Source organism: Kogia breviceps, chromosome 5 (genome assembly GCF_026419965.1).
Source record: "Kogia breviceps isolate mKogBre1 chromosome 5, mKogBre1 haplotype 1, whole genome shotgun sequence".
NCBI lineage: Eukaryota > Metazoa > Chordata > Mammalia > Artiodactyla > Physeteridae > Kogia > Kogia breviceps.
The window spans coordinates 16,328,278-16,346,388 of record NC_081314.1 but is presented as its reverse complement, the minus strand read 5'-3'; the positions used below and the strand labels follow the sequence as shown (position 1 = coordinate 16,346,388).

At 49.5% G+C, this 18,111-nt stretch overlaps 1 protein-coding gene across 5 annotated transcripts in view; it reads right to left on the bottom strand.

Moving 5' to 3' along the window:
- Positions 1 to 10,647: 10,647 nt before the first annotated feature.
- The window catches only part of DZIP1L (DAZ interacting zinc finger protein 1 like), a 48,754-nt gene continuing 41,290 nt past the window's right edge, over positions 10,648 to 18,111 (bottom strand). For 4 of the 5 annotated variants that reach the window (XM_067033721.1, XM_059065172.2, XM_067033723.1 and 1 more), the window contains 5 exons: positions 17,915 to 18,110; positions 14,973 to 15,189; positions 14,383 to 14,555; positions 13,197 to 13,312; positions 10,648 to 11,447 (listed from right to left, as the gene is read on the bottom strand). In XM_067033721.1, coding sequence (XP_066889822.1) covers positions 11,124 to 11,447; positions 13,197 to 13,312; positions 14,383 to 14,555; positions 14,973 to 15,189; positions 17,915 to 18,110 — 1,026 coding nt within the window. In that variant the 3' untranslated portion in view covers positions 10,648 to 11,123. The remainder of the gene's footprint in view (positions 11,448 to 13,196; positions 13,313 to 14,382; positions 14,556 to 14,972; positions 15,190 to 17,914; position 18,111) is intronic. The other variant, XM_067033722.1, reaches the window with a different exon arrangement.

Sequence of the window (18,111 nt, the reverse complement as noted above, 5' to 3'; positions counted from 1 at the left end):
GGATTACACAATACTGTTAGGTCTAGAAGATCAGCTCTGCCGAGCTTCTCACTTCACAGGTGAGAAAACAAAATGTTACGTGACTTTCCTAAGGTCACAAAACAGGTCTGTGGCTGTCAGGATTTGAATCAATGCTCCTAGCTCCCTTCCTCAGGCTCTTTCCACTCTGTCTACAATAGAAGCTGTGTTCACAAATGAGTGACAATCCCCAGAATTACATGGATAAATATACAATGGTGGTGGTTGTGGAGGTGATGGTGGTGATGGTGGTGGTGGTGGTCATGATGATGGAGGAGGTCGTGGTGATGGTAGTGGTGATAGTGGTGGTGGTGGTGATGGTGATGGTGGAGGAGATGGTGGTGGTGATGGCAGTAGTGGTGGTGGTGGTGGTGGTGGCGGTGGTGGCAGTGGCAGTGGCGATGGCAATGGTGGTGGTGGTGGCAGTGGTGGTGGCGGCAGTGATGGAGATGGTGGTGGTGATGGTGGTGATAGTGATGGTGGTGGTTTGGTGGTGGTTGTAGAGGAGAAGGTCATGATGGTGGTGGTGGTGGTGGTGATAGAAGATGTGGTGGTGGTGGTAGTGATGGTGATGGCGGTGGTGGTGGTGGTAGTGGTGATGGTGGTGGTTGCGGAGGAGGCAGAGGTAGAGGAGGAGGTCGTGCTGGTGGAGGAGGTGGTGGTGGTGGTGGTGATGGAAGAGCTGGTGGTGGTGATGGTGATGGTGATGGCAGTGGTGGTGATGGTGATGGTGGTGGTGGTGGTGGTGGTGGTAGTGATGATGGAAGAGGTGGTGGTGGTGGTGGTGTTGATGGTGATGGTGGTGGCAGTGGTGGTGGTGGTGGTGATGGTGGTGTTTGTGGAGGAGGCAGAGGTAGAGGAGGAGGTCTTGATGGTGGAGGAGGTGGTGGTGGTGATGGTGATGGCAGTGGTTGTGGTGGTGATGGTGATGGTGGTGGTGGTGGTGGTGGTGGTGATGGTGATGGTAGTGGTGGTGGTGGTGATGATGGAAGAGGTGGTGGTGGTGGTGGTGGTATGCATGTGTGCTGGAATATTGAAGAGTAGGGGACAGACAGTTCAAGGGCAACTCAAAGGCATGTCAGCCGAGGCTGTGATTCAGTTATGACTGGGTATATCTAACAGATTGATGGAATGAGGCCTGGGATGCAGCAAGTGTAAGCAAATCAATTAGATGTATCTATAAACAAAATGAGAGACAGTACAGCAACTGAGGAAGCAAAAAGGTCATAAGGACTTTTCCGTGTGGGATTGCCCTGTGTGTTGGATACTTCCAGGATGGGGAAACTTCCTGACAGTGAGTCTCCTTGAGAACACAGGTTGTGGAAACCCATCGGTATTTGTTGATTGCCTTTTCGGTGTAAGACTCTCTGCTAGGCCTTGGCAACACAAGGGTAAGCAGGAAAGCAGGACAAGTCCCTGCTCTATACCTATCTTCAAAGGTTCTTGATTTTTGTTTTTTTAACGATAGGAGAGTTGCCTGGCTGAATAAGACAATTTGCCAAGTCCTGCCCACCTGTCCCGAGTGGTGGTACAGGCTGGAAGAGCCCTGGTTATCTCTTGTGGAAAGGTCCACATGTCATTGAAAAGTCCTCACGAGCCATCCACCCTGGCCCACAGTGGCACTGTGCTGTAGACACCCGTGGGCTAATCCTGCGCAAAATAAAACAAGCAGTAGCAGCTTGTAAGCCAACATACCACTTCTGGTCAGGAATTCAAAGCACTTTCTCTGAATAACTATTGTGCTGAACCAAGGCAAAGAAAAGGCTCTAGAATCTTGGGGCTCAGTGGACCCTTAGTGATCAGCTATTGGGCCCAAGTTCTCCTCTGTAAGATCTCTGACTGTGGTCAAATCATGGAATCAGTGAGCAGAGGGGCAGCTCTCTACTCCTTCAGACCATCCATTTATTTGATCCATGATGCTGATGGGCTCTGTTGAGTATGGAACACATCTCCATTTCTACAAGAGCCTGACACTGATCAGCTATTGCAGCAACAGTTCAGCTCATTACCTCATCCTGGTTCAGGCCCTCCCATTCACCCTGCTCAGACCTTTATCCTGAGTCCTCTCTATCCTTTGGGAATATGTTTCTTTCCTTGCTTATGTTGGTTCTTCTCTCTTGTCTTGTCATCAGGTGTGTCTTCATATGCTATGAAGACACTCCTGGCATAATAACTGACTTAGAATTGGCCCGGTTCAGCTTATCAGATGGGGAGTGTCTGCTCTCTGTAGAAACAGGTGATACAAGGATCAGCGACATGTCCTCCACGCTAATGAACTTAGCAAATGTTAGTGCCTGGCAGCTCTGTCTTCTTCTGTCTATTATTCTAACCTGGAACCTGCACCGTTACCTCCAGGGAGACAGGTATGTAAATGAGACAGGCATGAGAACAGACATAGAATAGGCCATGTAGGTATGAATGATTCTTTCCACATCCCTTCCTCTTAGAGAGGACTTGGAGGATCTCAGTAGCTCCCCTCAGAAACTGGCAGGGGACACACACAAGGAAGAGAAAAAAGTGCAGAATCACAGCTGAGGTTTTGTTGACTTTAGAGTTTGCTTTACTTCAATTCCCTATAAACTTAGAATTGATATCAGTGTGTAAATCAACTTATTATAATATGTCATTTCACTTTAGATTTTCCAAAATTGAAAATGGTCTGGGCTTCCCTGGTGGCACAGTGGTTGAGAGTCCACCTGCCGATGCAGGGGACACGGGTTCGTGCCCCAGTCCGGGAAGATCCCACATGCCCCGGAGCGGCTGGGCCCGTGAGCCATGGCTGCTGAGCCTGTGCGTCCGGAGCCTGTGCTCTGCAACGGGAGAGGCCACAGCAGTGAGAGGCCCGCCTACCACAAAAAGAAAAAAAAAAAAGAAAATGATCTTATGTGTATCTCGGTTTCACAACACTATCAGATTCCAGCCATGAGATCAAAGTATCTTCTACTTCCTAAATTGTGGCTTCGGACTTTTAGGTGGTAAAAACCTTTTTCAGGTTATAGCCATCAACCTATTATAAACTCCCAGTCATTATCATCCTTACATGCATAAGTTAAGCTCATTATTGAAGTTATCTCAGAAGATACAACTCATTACATTTTCTTTTTTCCTATTGAATCATGCAATTCATGTAATATATGGTCCACGGATACAAACTACGGTTCCCGAGTGCCAGGCTAGGGACCAGAGCTGGTCCATAATCAGGTCTTCATTTGTCCACCTCGTTTTGAAGTGAATGAAGAAAATGAGGGGTGCGTGTCATTGTGAGGGGCCTATTCTTTGGAAGTTAGGTCTTCTAGTCTAAGATTAACTCAATCTTATTCATCTGGTATTAAAAATCTTTTATAAAATAAAGGTGCTAGTGTGTTAACTGTTGCATACTTTCTTTCTGTTATGTTCTTATTGGCAAAATAAAAGCTGTTAACCTCGAATCACCTGAAAAACATTTTGTTAACTGAGCCTACAGCACACTGCCACCCCACACTACCAGGGTTTACGTTCCCACACTACAAAGAACCAGCCTGATGGGAATCCAGAAAGACTTGTGAGATCCAGGAGGATTTGTGAGAAACGGGACACTCTACTTAGAAGTATTCAAAAGACACCCAATTAAGGACCAAGTTAGAGCTTTGACAAGACCCAACTTCAAATAAGAGTTGTAATTAGGGTTCATGAAGGTGCACGTGGGAGCCATCCATATTTATTTGTTCATTCATAGATGGGGATCTGGATGCCTTCATAAGAATCTGATATAATATCAACTTTGAAAAATAATCAATAATAAAATTCTGAGAGATAAAAATAATTCGGGTATTTGCATCCTACTGGATGATAAATTTTAATGATTAAGAACAGTGCGATTCCAGTGCCAGAACCGTCAGATTAATGGAATAAATAAAAAGTCCAGAAACAGATCCAAGAACATACAATAATTTACATTTGATAAAGGGGATATTTTTAAAAGTGAAGAAAGGATAAATTGTCAAATAATGATGGTGAGACCATTGGCTAACTGTTTGGAAAAAAATAAGCAACATCCCTAACTCACAGCTAACACCCCCTCCCCACAAACTCCAGATATATTAAGTATTCAAATTTTAAATTTTTAAATAGAAGTAAAAGAAAATATAGATGAAAATGTATAAATATTGGAATGAAAAAAGCCTTTCTAATGCTGACAGCCACCAAAGGCAGATATTATAAAGGAAAACATCAGTTAGACATATAAAACTTAAAAATCTCTCTGTGGGAAGGAACCTATAAACAAAATTAAAAGACAGGGCTTCCCTGGTGGTGCAGTGGTTGGGAGTCCGCCTGCCGATGTGGGGGACACGGGTTCGTGCCCCAGTCCGGGAGGATCCCACATGCCGCGGAGCAGCTGGGCCCGTGAGCCGTGGCCGCTGAGCCTGTGTGTCCGGAGCCTGTGCTCCGCAACAGGAGAGGCCACAACAGTGAGAGGCCCGTGTACCACAAAAAAAAAAAAAAAAAAAAAAATTAAAAGACAAAAAATAGCAGTATGACAATGGATTAATATTTTCATGTATAAAGTCTTATTTATATAACTATATATAATTTTAATATATTTACATTGTATATATTAGCAATATGTACATATAAAAGCAATATGAAGCAAATTAAATAATAAAAATGCTATCTCTAAAACTCAAAAGTAAAACGAAGAAGCAAACCAAATTATACAGCCAGTCAGTAGCATAACCACAGAAAGAAACTACTGGAAGTGATTTTAAAATATAGTAATTTGACTGGGCATCCCTAGTGGGATACACCCTCAAGACCCCAAAACTCCAAAATATAACAGTAATAAATTTTAAACTGTTTTTAATCTTCATATTGTGGACAATAAAGTTGGCGCTGCTATTCTAAGACTGAGATTGTGCTGTTAAGAGCCAAGACTCTTGGAGTGGAAGAAAAGAGATACAAATAGATATTAAATCAATGAAATAAAGTAAAAATCCTGTAGTCCTGAATTTGAATGGGGAATATCAATAAGAACTTATAATACATTTTCTTACTTGTATTTCCTGTCTCTGTCCACTGAAAGTGCTTAGAAGTAATGACAAGACCAGTGGTAATCAGGACCCCACTGCACCCAGATTGTCTGTAAATACCATCTTCCTCTAAAAGAAACCAGGATTTCCCCAGAGAAATTACTAATTTCAGGTCTGAGGCAGGAAATGTATGCTATGAACCTGGATCTTCTTTCATAAGAGATAGCAAGGAAGCTATCAGACTGCTAAGGTCATGCAAAAGGACCCAGGAACCAACAGGAAGAAGCACCCATTGGCCAAAGACGGCGAGTTCACCATCAATAAGGATAACAACCACAATCAATTTCAACAGATCAAATATATTTAAATGTATGAGTTCATGTGGTTCCCATGGAGTATAGAAGGAAACCGTCTCATTATTTTGAAAGGGGAAAGAATCAAACCCTTAGCTTCCTTACCTATATAAACTGTATCTTAAGGCAACCAGACAGTTCTATTTGGGGAATTTCTCCTTACAGAAGCTTCCCAGCCAGTAAATGCCAAAGGAATGATAGACTATCATAATTTTGTAAATCCCTCATCAATAGGTGGATTTAGGTAATTATCCTCAATATATCATCAATACCATAAAAAGAGGGAACCAGATGTTATGTGCCTGTTGCTGGAAGTGCACAGTGCCACCTACGAAGTGTTTTGTCAAAAAAGAATCGAAAAATCGAAAAAGTTGAACCCGATCAAGTATTTAGATCTAACTACAATTTACAGATAGTTTAGGGGAAAGAGGAATGCATTAAACACCATCTCAGTAATGCAGTCAGCAAAATCGAGACCAGGGGAATTCTCCAAGGCAAATAACCAAATTTCTTTAGCAACAAAAAAAATAATAAGGATTGTGAGGGAGAAAAGGAGGGAGGGAGAGAAGGAAGGAAGGGGAAAGTGGAAATGAAATCTACGGATTAAAAGAGACATAAACATGTATAGGAAAAGAGAGGACATGTGAACACAACAGACACTGGATGACATTTAGAAGATATTACTGAGTTTTGTTTTAGTGGTGGTAGTAAAGTGGTTATTTTGAAAAGGAAATATACTTTAGAGATACATATGGAAATATTTGTAGATATAATAATATGATTATTCAGGAGGAGGTTGGCAAGAGGTTTGCAGAAAATAAGAGTCTTCACGTGTTGATTGCTAAAGCTGAGCCATGAGGACATCAAGGCCATTATACATTCTATTCTTATATATGCTTGAAATTTTCCATAATAAAAAGATAAAGAGGGACTTCCCTGGTAGTCCAGTGAGTAAGACTCCACGCTCCCAATGCAGGGGCCCTGGGTTTGATCCCTGGTCGGGGAACTAGATCCCACATGCATGCCACAACTAAGAGTTCGCATGCCACAACTAAGAAGCCTGCATGCCACAACTAAAAAGGTCCCGTGTGCCGCAACAAAGACCCGGCACAGCCAAAATAAACAAACAAATAAACAAATAAATATTTTTTAAGATAAAGAAAAAAACAACAAGGAAAAGTTAATTACATCAACTGACCAAAAAAAAGCACTAAGAATATAATCGGGCAATTTATAAAAGAAGAAATAGAAATAATTGATAGGAAAATGAAAAAAGAAACCCTGTCTTAGAAGAAAACTAAAAAACGTAAATTTTTTAAAAGGTGAGGTTTCGTTTTCCATCTATCACACTGTCCAAACATTTAGAGATGAATGATACCCCCTGGTGGCAAGGGAATGTGAAAAGGAGCACCCCAAACACTAGACTCAGTGGCTCAGGTTTTCTAGAGAGTGTTTATGTAATGAAAATCCTGCTAAATACATGGTGAGGGACTTCCCTGGTGGCGCAGTGGTTAAGAATCCGCCTGCCAATGCAGGGGACACGGGTTCGAGCCCTGGTCCGGGAAGATCCCACATGCCACAGAGCAACTAAGCCCTTGTGCCACAACTACTGAGCCTGCGCTCTAGAGCCCACGAGCCACAACTACTGAGCCCACGTGCCACAACTACTGAAGCCCACGGGCCTAGAGCCTGTGCTCCGCAACAACAGAAGCCACCACAATGAGAAGCCCGCGCACCACAATGAAGAGTAGCCCCCACTCGCTGCAGCTAGAGAAAGCCCAAGCGCAGCAACGAAGACCCAACGCAGCCAAAAATTAATTAATTAATTAATTAATTTAAAACAAAAAACTTAAAAAGATTAAAAGAGGAGAAGAGAAATAGAAAATTAAAAATATATATGAAAAAAAATACATAGTGAGGAGCCAGGGCTCCAGAGCTAGCTGGCCAGGTCAGATCCCAGTCATACCATTTACTGGAGACAGGACTCAAAGCAAGTTTAACTGCTCTGTGTCTCACCTCCTAGTCCTAAAACGACTGTAATAGCAGAACCTCCTCAAAGAGTTACTGTCAGGTTCAATCAGTGAATTGTGTGTGTGTGTGTGTGTGTGTGTGTGTGTGTGGCCGCACCACACAGCATGCAGGATCTTAGTTCCCCGACCAGGGATGGAACCTGTGGCCCCTACAGTGGAAGCTCAGAGTCTTAACCACTGGACTGCCAGGCGAGTCCTCAGTCAGTGAATATTTATAAGAAACTTGGACCAGTGCCTGGCATATAGTGCTAGCTTTCATTATAATGCTGGTCCAGCAACCTCACTTCTAAGTCCTTATCCTAAGGAAATCTTTATTAAGCTCACAAAGATGTATATACACATTTGTTTATCATTCCATGATTTATCAAAGGCCCAAAGTAGAAATGCCTGGCTAAATAAATTTTTGTAATCTTTACCTGGTGATACTATGTGGCCATTAAATATTATTATGTTGATACATGCGTATTGATGTAAGGACATTTATGATCTATTTTCAAGAAGGAAAATCAAGTTAGAGAAGAATAAATATAGTTGAACTCTAGGAAGGAGACATATGTATGTTTTTAATCAGTGTATGCATACCTAGTAGTTGACTCTGGATTTGGGGGTTATTCAAATTTATTTTTCTTTTTGATTATCTGTGTTTTCTAATTTTTCTACATCAATCTTACTGCTTGGATAATTTTCAAATAATTTACTGTTACATATTATGATGGTTAATTTTACGTCAGGGTCAACTTGACTAGGCTAAGGGATGCCCAGATAGCTGGGAAAACTTTATTTTGGGGTGTGTCTCTCAGGGTGCTTCCGGAAGAGATTAGCATTTGAATCAGTAGACTGAGCAAAGAAAATCCACCCTCACCAGCCTGGCTGGGCATCATCCAACCCACTGAGAGCCCAAATAGAATGAAAAGGCGGAGGAAGGATAAAGGACGACTTAGCTCTCTCTTCTTGAGCTGGGACGTCCATCTTCTCCTGCCCTTGAGACTTGTAACTCCTGGTTCTCAGGCCTTCACACTCCAGGACTGAGAAGCTTTCCTGGTTCTTCAGCCTGCAGACACTAGATCATGGGACTTCTCGGCCTCTATAATTGCATGAGCCAATTCCTGTAATAAATTTCCTCTTCATATATCTATATCTGAACCTATATCCTATTGCTCTGTTTCTCTGGAGAACCCTGACTAATACACATATGTTCCAGAGTTCTTATAAATCTTGCCCCCCCCCAATTTTAATGTATTTGAAAGTAGGGAGGGGTAAACAGCATAGAAATGCAAAACTAATATGTGAGTCTCCAGAGTAGATAGCAAAACACATTTGGGGAGATAGAACTTAATACTGTACATTCAGGAACAGAGTCACTCTGTACAGGTGATTATCACTAGCATGTGTAAGCACGTGCAAAACACATGGGCACTCACATCTATTTCACTTGGGTCCCCCTGCAAGCGGAGCCTGAGGCAAGGACTCGGGTACAGGTTTTATTTATTTCAGAGGTGCTCCCAAGAAGCAGAAGCCAGAGGGTGAGAAAAATGAAACCAGAGGGAGGAAGGCCAATAAAGGGTGTGTTAATAAATTGTAACTGTTGCAGGAGACTGGGATTCACTCCCCCTGGGGACTTTGAGAAACTGCAGAATTAACCTCAGAACTGTCCCACCAAAGCATGGGAAGCCTGGAGCAATTACTCACCAACTCCCACTCCACCTTGGGTGTGGGCTGCCCTGGTAGAGACAGCTCTCCAGCAGTTGCAGGCTGTACCTGCAAGTAGCCTGTGCAGCCTCCCACCAGAGACAACCCTGAGGCCGAAAAGCAGAGGTCCCAGAGCGCATTGTGATGTGGGGGACCGGCAAGCGTAGTGCACTCAGAGCTACGGGAAACCAGCATGTGGCGAGGGACCCCGCAAGCACCTTTTTACACCTTCCTTGCCCAAAGCCTGTGAATAAGAAAGCATAACTTTGTCAGGAGAACCCTGAGAGGGGGATGAACTGCCCCCACCACTCCCCACTCACTGTCCCTTCCCCTCCTCACGTGCCACTGAGATCCTGGTTGTACACCTTCTCAGCTGTTCAAAGGTATGAGATCCACGAGTCCCACGTAAGGCCCTTCGTAAGCTGGGCTCTGGCCTCAGTGAACAGCCCGGCACCATGATACCCCCAAGCCTCCTTTGCCCCAGATCCCCTTTGCCCTCTGCAGTGCCTTTCCTCCTCACTTCCCCTGGTTCCTCCTGCTAGAACTTCAGGGTTTAGCCCAGGTATCAGGACCACCCAGAGGTCCAAAGAAGCCTGGATGGAGGGCTGGGGAGACGGACAGACCCGAGGTAGTGGGGAGAGATAGGTGAGGCAAGACGGGCCACGAGCCGAGTTGATAACGGTTGAAACTGGGTGTTGGGAACGTGGGTTCATCACGCTATTCCCTCTACTCGTGAGGCCTGGAGGTGCACGGCTGGGTTTCCCTTTAGGGAAAACAATGGCTGTTCAACTAGGTCTCACTCTCCTGGGCACCCCAGCCAACGGCCAAGCAGGCTGGGGGCACGAGGTCCTGGCCATTCCTGCCCAGTGGGGACTCCCTGGCGGGCAGTGCTTGCTCTGGAGCTCCCACAGGGCTGGTGGGGGGTCGGCCGCAAGGCAAAGGGGTCTGGGGCTCCCCCTGCTTCCCGCTCTCCCTTCTCCCACAGGGGTCAGACCTGCATTGCACATGAGCGCCTTCCCTGCCCGATCCGGCTTCCTCCGCTGCTGTGACTCCCCAGCAAACCGACTGCAATCCTATCTCCATCTTGGCAACTGCGCCCCAAAAGCCCTAAACTGACACAGTTGGGGTACAGATGGCTCCAGCCCCCACCCAGCCCCTGCGAAAGGGCCAAAAACTGGAAGAAATACCAGAGAGTGAGAAACGTTGTGCTGTATTTAAAGGTTTACATGTAATAAATTAACGCTTTTCAAATTTAAAAAAGTACAGTAGTTATATACATAACCTAATTTTAGAAATAATATCAAAAATTTAATTTGTGGGGCTTCCCTGGTGGCGCAGTGGTTGAGAGTCCGCCTGGCCATGCAGGGGACACGACTTCGTGCCCCGGTCCGAGAAGATCCCACATGCCGCGGAGCGGCTGGGCCCGTGAGCCACGGCCGCTGAGCCTGCGCGTCCGGAGCCTGTGCTCCGCAACGGGAGAGGCCACCACAGTGAGAGGCCCACGTACCGCAAAAAAAAAAAAAAAAAAAAAAAAAAAATTTAATTTGTGGTCCTTTGGGGATATGAGGCCCTCCTTCCCTCCCACCCACGAGCAGGCCCTGCCAGACACCAGCTCCGGGAATCTCTCCAAGGTCACCCCAGGCTGCACTGGGAGGCTCTGTCTGCGCTCCCATAGCATCCTAATCTCTGTCAACAGATTATGACCCCGTACTTTTCACCCCCCATCTCTGCCTCTACCCCAACTCAGCAGTGAGAGGCTAGAGGACCTCAGTAAATGGCTTTGGGTCAATCAGTGAATGACTGACTCAGGCATAAGTCCCCAAAAGGACCCCATAAAAGACCCATCTCTACAGTGTTCCTGCAGGTTTACAAAACGCTCCGGACTAGGGACCAGGTGTTTCCTTTCAGTCTGGAGTGAACGTGGAGGTGGAGGAAGGATGCTGCCGCTCTGAGGTCCTGTTACAACCCTTTCTCAAGCCCTGGGACCCAGGGGCACTGCCAGCACCCCTCACAGGGGGTAGGAGAGATCATATCCATCTTCTGCTCTGCTTCTCTCCAGGGGAGGAGACCTCTCGGTTACTGGTGAAGACAAGAGGCCCAGCAGCCCCATCTGTTGGGGTGGACCGTGAGCCAGCCCCACCCAGCTGGGCAACAAGGCTGGTCCTCTGGCCGCCAGGCTCCGGGGCAGGATCACCAGCCAGGGACCCTGGGCTGACCAGGGCTCCAGGAGCTGGCACCGATCTTCTCTGGGAGCTTCGAGCGAGACAAGGCTTTGGTTTCTCTCTCTGGTTCAGGTCCTGGGGGAGATCTTCCAAGGAAGAGATCTCCAAGTCACTCTCCTCTTCAGAAAGCTGCAGGGAGGGGAGGGGGAGAAGAAAATGCATCTGACAAGGGAGGATGGACGTGCAGGACGGACGTGGGGACAAAATGCGGATTTGGAAGAAAGCAGGAGGGGGATGCTTCTCCTCCTGCCCTCTCATTTCCCTGAGAACCTGCTTCAGAGACCTGGGGTCACAGCAATGCAAACACCCCTGAAATTCCACTGGCCACACCAAGGCAAGCTCCTTGGAGAGGCCTGTAGCAGAGCAGGTTGCTCTTGCTGTAATTTAAACTTTGTCCAGATTTTTTAACTGCCCACAGTGACGGATCTGGAAGCCTAGAGCCTCAACTTCTCCAAATTCCTGAGCTGATGCACCAGGGGCCAACAGGCCCACCCCACCTGCCACAGACTTCTTCTCTAGGGGCTGGGAAACACTCTGACCATAGGAGCGTGAGGGGAACTCGAAGTGCCAGGAATCTTTCGGCCTGAAAAGGGTCTGGGCTGGGGCCAACTGAGGAGCCCAGAGTGGGCCAAGGTCCCAGGCTGTCCTGGAGCCGGAGCCACGGTCACCCCACCCCCCCAGAGCTCTCAGCGGCCAGGCCATCTGCCTGGAACGTAAGGCCAACCAATCAGAAAGCACCAGGGCCCGGGCGGCAAGCAGGCCCTGAGCAGTGCCTCAATCTGCTGAGGGCTGTCGGCGTTCTTTCACAACATGGGAAAAGGGTGAATACTTTTAAAATCCTTTAGACTCATTATTTGCAAACACACACGGGCTGCATAAGAAACCAAACACATTATGTAGTACAAGGTAGGTATTTGGGGTTGGGGGAGTATAGCATCCCAGGATGCATCTTTATGATTGAGAAAGGAGTGTAAAGTAACAAGAGCTCGAAATGTTTCTGCCTAAGACAGCAACAGGAATATGGAAGTTGCTCCCTGATGGGGGGTGGGCAGAGAAGAGGACGTCCTGATGGGAATGGTCTGGGAGGCTGAGCATCTGAGTTCTAAATCCGATGGCAGCTGGAGCCTGAGAGAGGCAAGGCCATCAAGACATTCTTAGTGATGAGGAATGGCCTTGAATATTCAGTCTAAATATCCCCATTGTGGGGCTTCCCTGGTGGCGCAGTGGTTGAGAGTCCGCCTGCCGATGCAGGGGACGCGGGTTCGTGCCCCGGTCCGGGAAGATCCCACGTGCCGCGGAGCGGCTGGGCCCGTGAGCCGTGGCCGCTGAGCCTGCGCGTCCGGAGCCTGTGCTCCGCAGTGGGAGAGGCCACAGCGGTGAGAGGCCCGCGTACCACAAAAGGAAAAAAAAAAATCCCCATTGTGTGTTGTGGCCTAATGTGCTGTGTGATGCTACTCCAACACCCCACCCTGTGAAGCAACCTGCTCTGCACACAGCCTTGCACTGGGGTCCTCGGGGCATGAGGGAAGGGGGAGGGGTTGGCTGTGGGAGGAGGCGGAGCCGGAAGAGAGCAGCTACTGCAGGAAGCCAGACACAGAGCTGGGTCCAGGCTCTATCAGAGGCAGAAAGTGGGAGCGTGAGTGGCCCGGAGACACAACCCACTGAGCGGTTGTTCGTATAATGAAACAACAAGCATTGGAAAGTGGCCATCCCTCTACCTGTGCAAGGGCAGAGGGGACAATGAGGTCACCCGCAGTGTCACACCAGGGCCCAGGCTGACGCTCGCTGGACCCTCCCTCAGCCCCCACCCCAGGCGCCCAAACTCAGAGCTGGCTCTGTAGGGAATCGCAGGGCAGCCTCCAAGGTCCTACAGCCTACCTGGGGCTTCCCTCCTGGCACAGCAGCCCTCTGTGGCCCGGCACTGGGCTTGGAGAACAGACTGACGGCTCCAGCAGGCTTCTCATGGTTTCTGACCATCGACCGCACCAATGTTCCTGGAAGGCAACCAGGGGGAAAAGCCCGGAGTCTGAATGCATCATCCTTACGGGTCGCATCCAGGCTCTGGTGTGGATAAAGGGAGCATGGAAAAGGATCAAGAGGAAGAAGGAAGGGCAAAAACAGTAAAAGAGGGGCAAACAGAGAGAGAGGCCCAGGCCAGCGTGTGCTTGGAACATCCTGTAAGTGTACTGTGCACTTAAGGGCACGGCTGGGTACAGAGGCTTAGGAAGCTGCCTTTTCCTCTCAACGGGAGGCCGGGAGGAATCCCTGCTCAGTTGGTACATGAACTGCAAGACTAACGTGCAGTTCCCCCTCCAACACCTTCACAGAGAAACGAAGAAATATCATCGATATAAATTCGCACAGGAGGGCTGCGGGCCAGACACGCCTTCTGTGAACTCCACGCACGAAGGGGGCTAAGCAGTGCCTACGTTACCAATGGACTCTGGGGACGTGGGAGAGCAAGGTGGATGTCCAGACCTCAGGACTGGCCAAGAAGCAGGGAGCTAGCCACGGACTTCCAGGATTCAAACATCTGGGGCCTGAACAGAGGTCCGGAGCTACGACAGCCCTCGGCTCATCGATTCGTTCAAAAACTTTTTGTCAAGGGCCTAATGTGTACCTCACCCCTCATTACCCATCTTGTCCGGAAACCTCATCTTACAACAAAGAAACCGAAACCCTTCACACAAGCACACGCAGGGAGCAAGTGACAGAGGCTGAAGCGTGTCCGAGGACTCCAGACTCCCGGTTCCTAGATGTTTACAGCCTATCATCTCGCCTGGCAGGTCGTCGGTACTTCTCCAGAGATCTGGCTCTGGTGGTCGATGGACTGGCAGGCCTGGAACACACTGTGGACAAGATGAAGTACCGCAGAATCCATGGACACTGTGGACTTGGCAGATGGAGCTGGGCTTACACCCCAGCGCTTCCACTTACTGACTTCGGAGAGACAGAAGTTCCATATTGTTTCATCTTTGGCTAGAAAATGCAACTGAAGCCAGAAGCTACAAGCCTCTTAACGTTTTTATAAGCAAACCTTCCTCTCCTGAGGAAGCCAGCCCACCTGAGCCCTTGCCAGGCGTCTGGGCGCTCCCCTCCGAGGTCTCGCTGTCAGACCAGCCCCAGTCATCCTGCTGCCGGGGCCCCTTCCTCGAAGGAACCCTCGGGGGCTGGAAGGACACATGAGAGCCGGCATCTGCCTCCGAGTCCTCTTCAGAACTGAACGGGGGCGTACTGCTGAGGAAAAGAAGAAACGGGCGGTGTGGGGGCCGGAAGGAAGACGTTCAACGCCACACTTCACCACTTGCAAGCTTGTCTCGTTTGCCCTGCTCCCTCCCTGGGCCCAGACGCCAGCCAGGAGTCATCTGGACAGTGGCAGCCACACCAGCTCCTCCGTCAGCAGATGAAGACCCAGCCCCTCCAGCGTGGCAACTGAGGCCTGGGGACAGGTGAGTAAGGGGAGGGTAGGTGTGTCCTGGCTGGGAGCAAAGGACCCTGGTGTCTTCATGGGAGCTAGGGCTGGACCACACCTGAGGCCCTTCCTGTTCACTTCTGCCTCTGCCCCCGCCGCCCCGTCTGCAGAAGCCTGTTGGGGGCCCAGGACAGGGCGGGAGCCACACCACTGACCCGGGGAGAGCGCAGAGCCCGGCTCACCTCAGCCCGGACCCCAGGGAAGCCGGGGTGCTGGAGGGTCCAGGCACGCTGGAGCCAGGAGTAGGGGTGGGCCCCTGAGCCAGGCCCGGGCCATGGTTACGGCGGCTCTGAAGAGGTGACATGGGGGACTCTGCCAGCTTGGATGACTGTGCCACGTGCAGGGTCCTGGCCTTTGGCTGGGCCTCTTTGGTGACCGGTGTGCTCTGCTGGCTTTTGACTAGAAATACAGGTAAGAGTGAGTTTCAGAGCATTCCCATCTGGGCCCTCGAGCCAGAGAGGATGTAGAAAGAGGCTCCACACACGGGAAATGGGCAAGTCACTCTGTGCAGAGTACTGTAATAATCACAGTGGATTTAATAACTTCCCACCCCAAGTGTCCTGCTGCTGGCCAGACCTGGGGCCGGGACCCATGGTTTCATCAGAGACCAAGAGAGCAGCTGGTGTTCCAGGGTCATGGCATCGTTTCGGGAGATCCGCGGGAGGCAGCAGGTCTTAAGAGGTCTGAAGAGGGTCCAACATGTCTTGCAGCTCCCCCGACACAATTCTAGAAGCTGGCCTCGCCAAGGCCACCTCTCTACCCAACCCAAGCGGCTGCTGCCAGAGTGCAGGCAGCCCTGCAGGAAGGCCCTGCTGCCACCAGAGGGCGCCGGTGGACCACCTGGGCCATCGAGATCCACACACCCGCCTCCCTGAACTCAGTTTGTGCAGGAGAGCTTAAGGCAGGCAATTAGATACAGCCCCTGCAGCTCTCGAATCACAGGGGGTGGGCAGTAACGCAGGATTGGCAGTTTTTTTATGGGAAGAGAAGAGGAGAGAAAGTGCATCACAGGGAGTCCGAGTAAGTACTGTTTCATCAAACTCTTACACGTGTGGACTAAGCCACAGCATAAAATGCAGTTCTTACTGTAGTTCGAAGTTCGAAAAGACGTTCAGAATGCACAGCTCTCGGACAATGCATTTACACAGAAGTGGGCTTTCTAGGAAAGAGTAAACTGAAAGGAGGGTGAACTTGCTGAGGGAAAAATAACAACAGCTACAGTTACTATGCACAGACCAAGCCAAGCACTTTACATCCAACATCCATTTAGCCCCAGACAGGCTTCCAGGGATTCAGGAACTTGCTCAAGACCCACGATTCCATGGAAGTCAGCGGCAGATGCAAACCCAGGTCGTCAGTCACCCCAAATCTAGGGCTCTTGCCACTGCCTTGGCTGCACCCCGCAGCTTTGCCCCGAAACAAAAGAGGCATACTCTGAGCAGAGACGGGAGGTGAGCTTTCATACAGCACTCATGGGGCCTAGAAAGAGAACACGTGGGTGCAGAGCTGGAAGGAGGCCTACGAAATGCCGAGAGAACAGTGTTCATCTCACAGGTCAGTGACGGGCCCTGAAGAAGGCAGGACCCAAGGCCAGGGAAGCGGACACAGAAGGTGGGGGCCAGGGGAGGCTCCCACTCCAGGCTTTGGGACCAAGCACTGGAGGGGAGGGTAGCACCTCTAAGAGCAAGAAACCTTTCTCTTCTTTTGGAAACCAGGACTCAGAGGGGGCTTCCATTCACCCTCCCTCGGGGCCTGTCCCCTCTCCTCCGAGCTGCCCCAGCCTGTGCTTGGCCCTGTCACATCACCTAGTCCTGGCTGGTTTCCCGCTGAGGGAGCAGGCCCCGGCCCAGGTCAACCTCAGTAAATACTGCCCTCAATTAAACAAATTAGGAATGCATGAGCATCTGAGGCAGAGGGTTACGTGAAAGGCAGGTTAGCAACCAGGACAAATACCCTTCACTCTGCGATTTCTGTACAAGACTAAAAACTATCCTTTCCTTAGAGCTTTTAAGGCCAGAAGTTTAAACCAAATACGACAGAGTTTCCCGGAGCATCGACACAATTTTTACCATATCCTCAAAGCAACTGTCCTGTTCTCTATTTAACATTTTTATATAAGATGACACCACTTTTAAACATAAAGTACCCACTTCATACTTATGCAAGTAATAATTTCCATGAGCTCTCAGGATTGCTATGTTAGTAATATTTTTCCAAAGTACATGAAGAAAAATAAAGATTAAATCTTAAAATTATTGAGTCACGTACCAACTAAAATCAACCCTCATGGCCCCCAGGGATGTGTGGACCACACTCTGGAAACTTCCTTTGCATAGAGAGCTGAGGTTGGGGCCTGCCTGGACGCAAGGAGACAGCAGAAGCGATGTTCCTCTGGCTGCACACGTCCACGACCGAAAGGAGCTGGGGCATCACCCGGCCTGTGGATCTGAATCTAGAGATGGGGGCTCCTGAGCCAAAGAACACAGTTCCCTTGCTCCCTGCGTGCCCTGAGGACAGAGCGCGGAGGGTCCTCGCCCGCATACTTCAGTCCTCCACAAGACCCACAGGGCTTTTCCTTGCCACAAATTCCAGGGACAGAGCAGCGGCTGGACCCGGCCCAGGGGACATCTGAGTCCTGAGGACTTGTCCGCCTGCCAAACTGGCCCGACCGCTGCCCCAGAGCCAAGTGTTCACTTGACGGATCCTTGCCTCCACCTGCAGCCGCTGTGCTGACAGGCCTGGTTTATAGAGCCACAAACAGAATGGGCTGCTCTCTGTTGCGGCAAAGCTCAACTTGTGGTCCAAGCAAGTAAAGCAGTGCAGAGCTAAGCTGCTGAAGGGGGCAGCGCGTCGGAGCAGGGCCAGCTCAGGGCTGAGCACGGCTCTGGTCCTGGTTCTCCTCTGCTTCCCTGCGGGACTCTGGTGCCCACCCCACCCCGTCCACAGACTCTGTTTTTCCAGCAGAAGACTTTTGGACTCAGCCATCTTGGAGGACCCTGTCGTCTGGCCCTTCAGAACAAAGCCCTGGATGTCGGTCGGCGGGGGGATTACGCACCCCTTTATACGCAAACAAGCCTGCACCCTCGCAGGTCACAGCCCCGAGCAAGCCCACTCGCCAGCTCACCTGGAGCCTCGCCGTCTGGCTGGGACACCGGGGCCCTGTTCCACTGTCTCTCCTCCTTCACTCTGCTGCTGGCTTCCTTGATGAGCTTCTCCCTCAGACTCAGAAATTCAGAAAACCTCCCCGCTTTCTGCTCCCGCTGGGCTCGCAGGAGGGACTCCAGGTGTCGGAGGGTGTGAGCAGGGATTCCCTTTGCATCC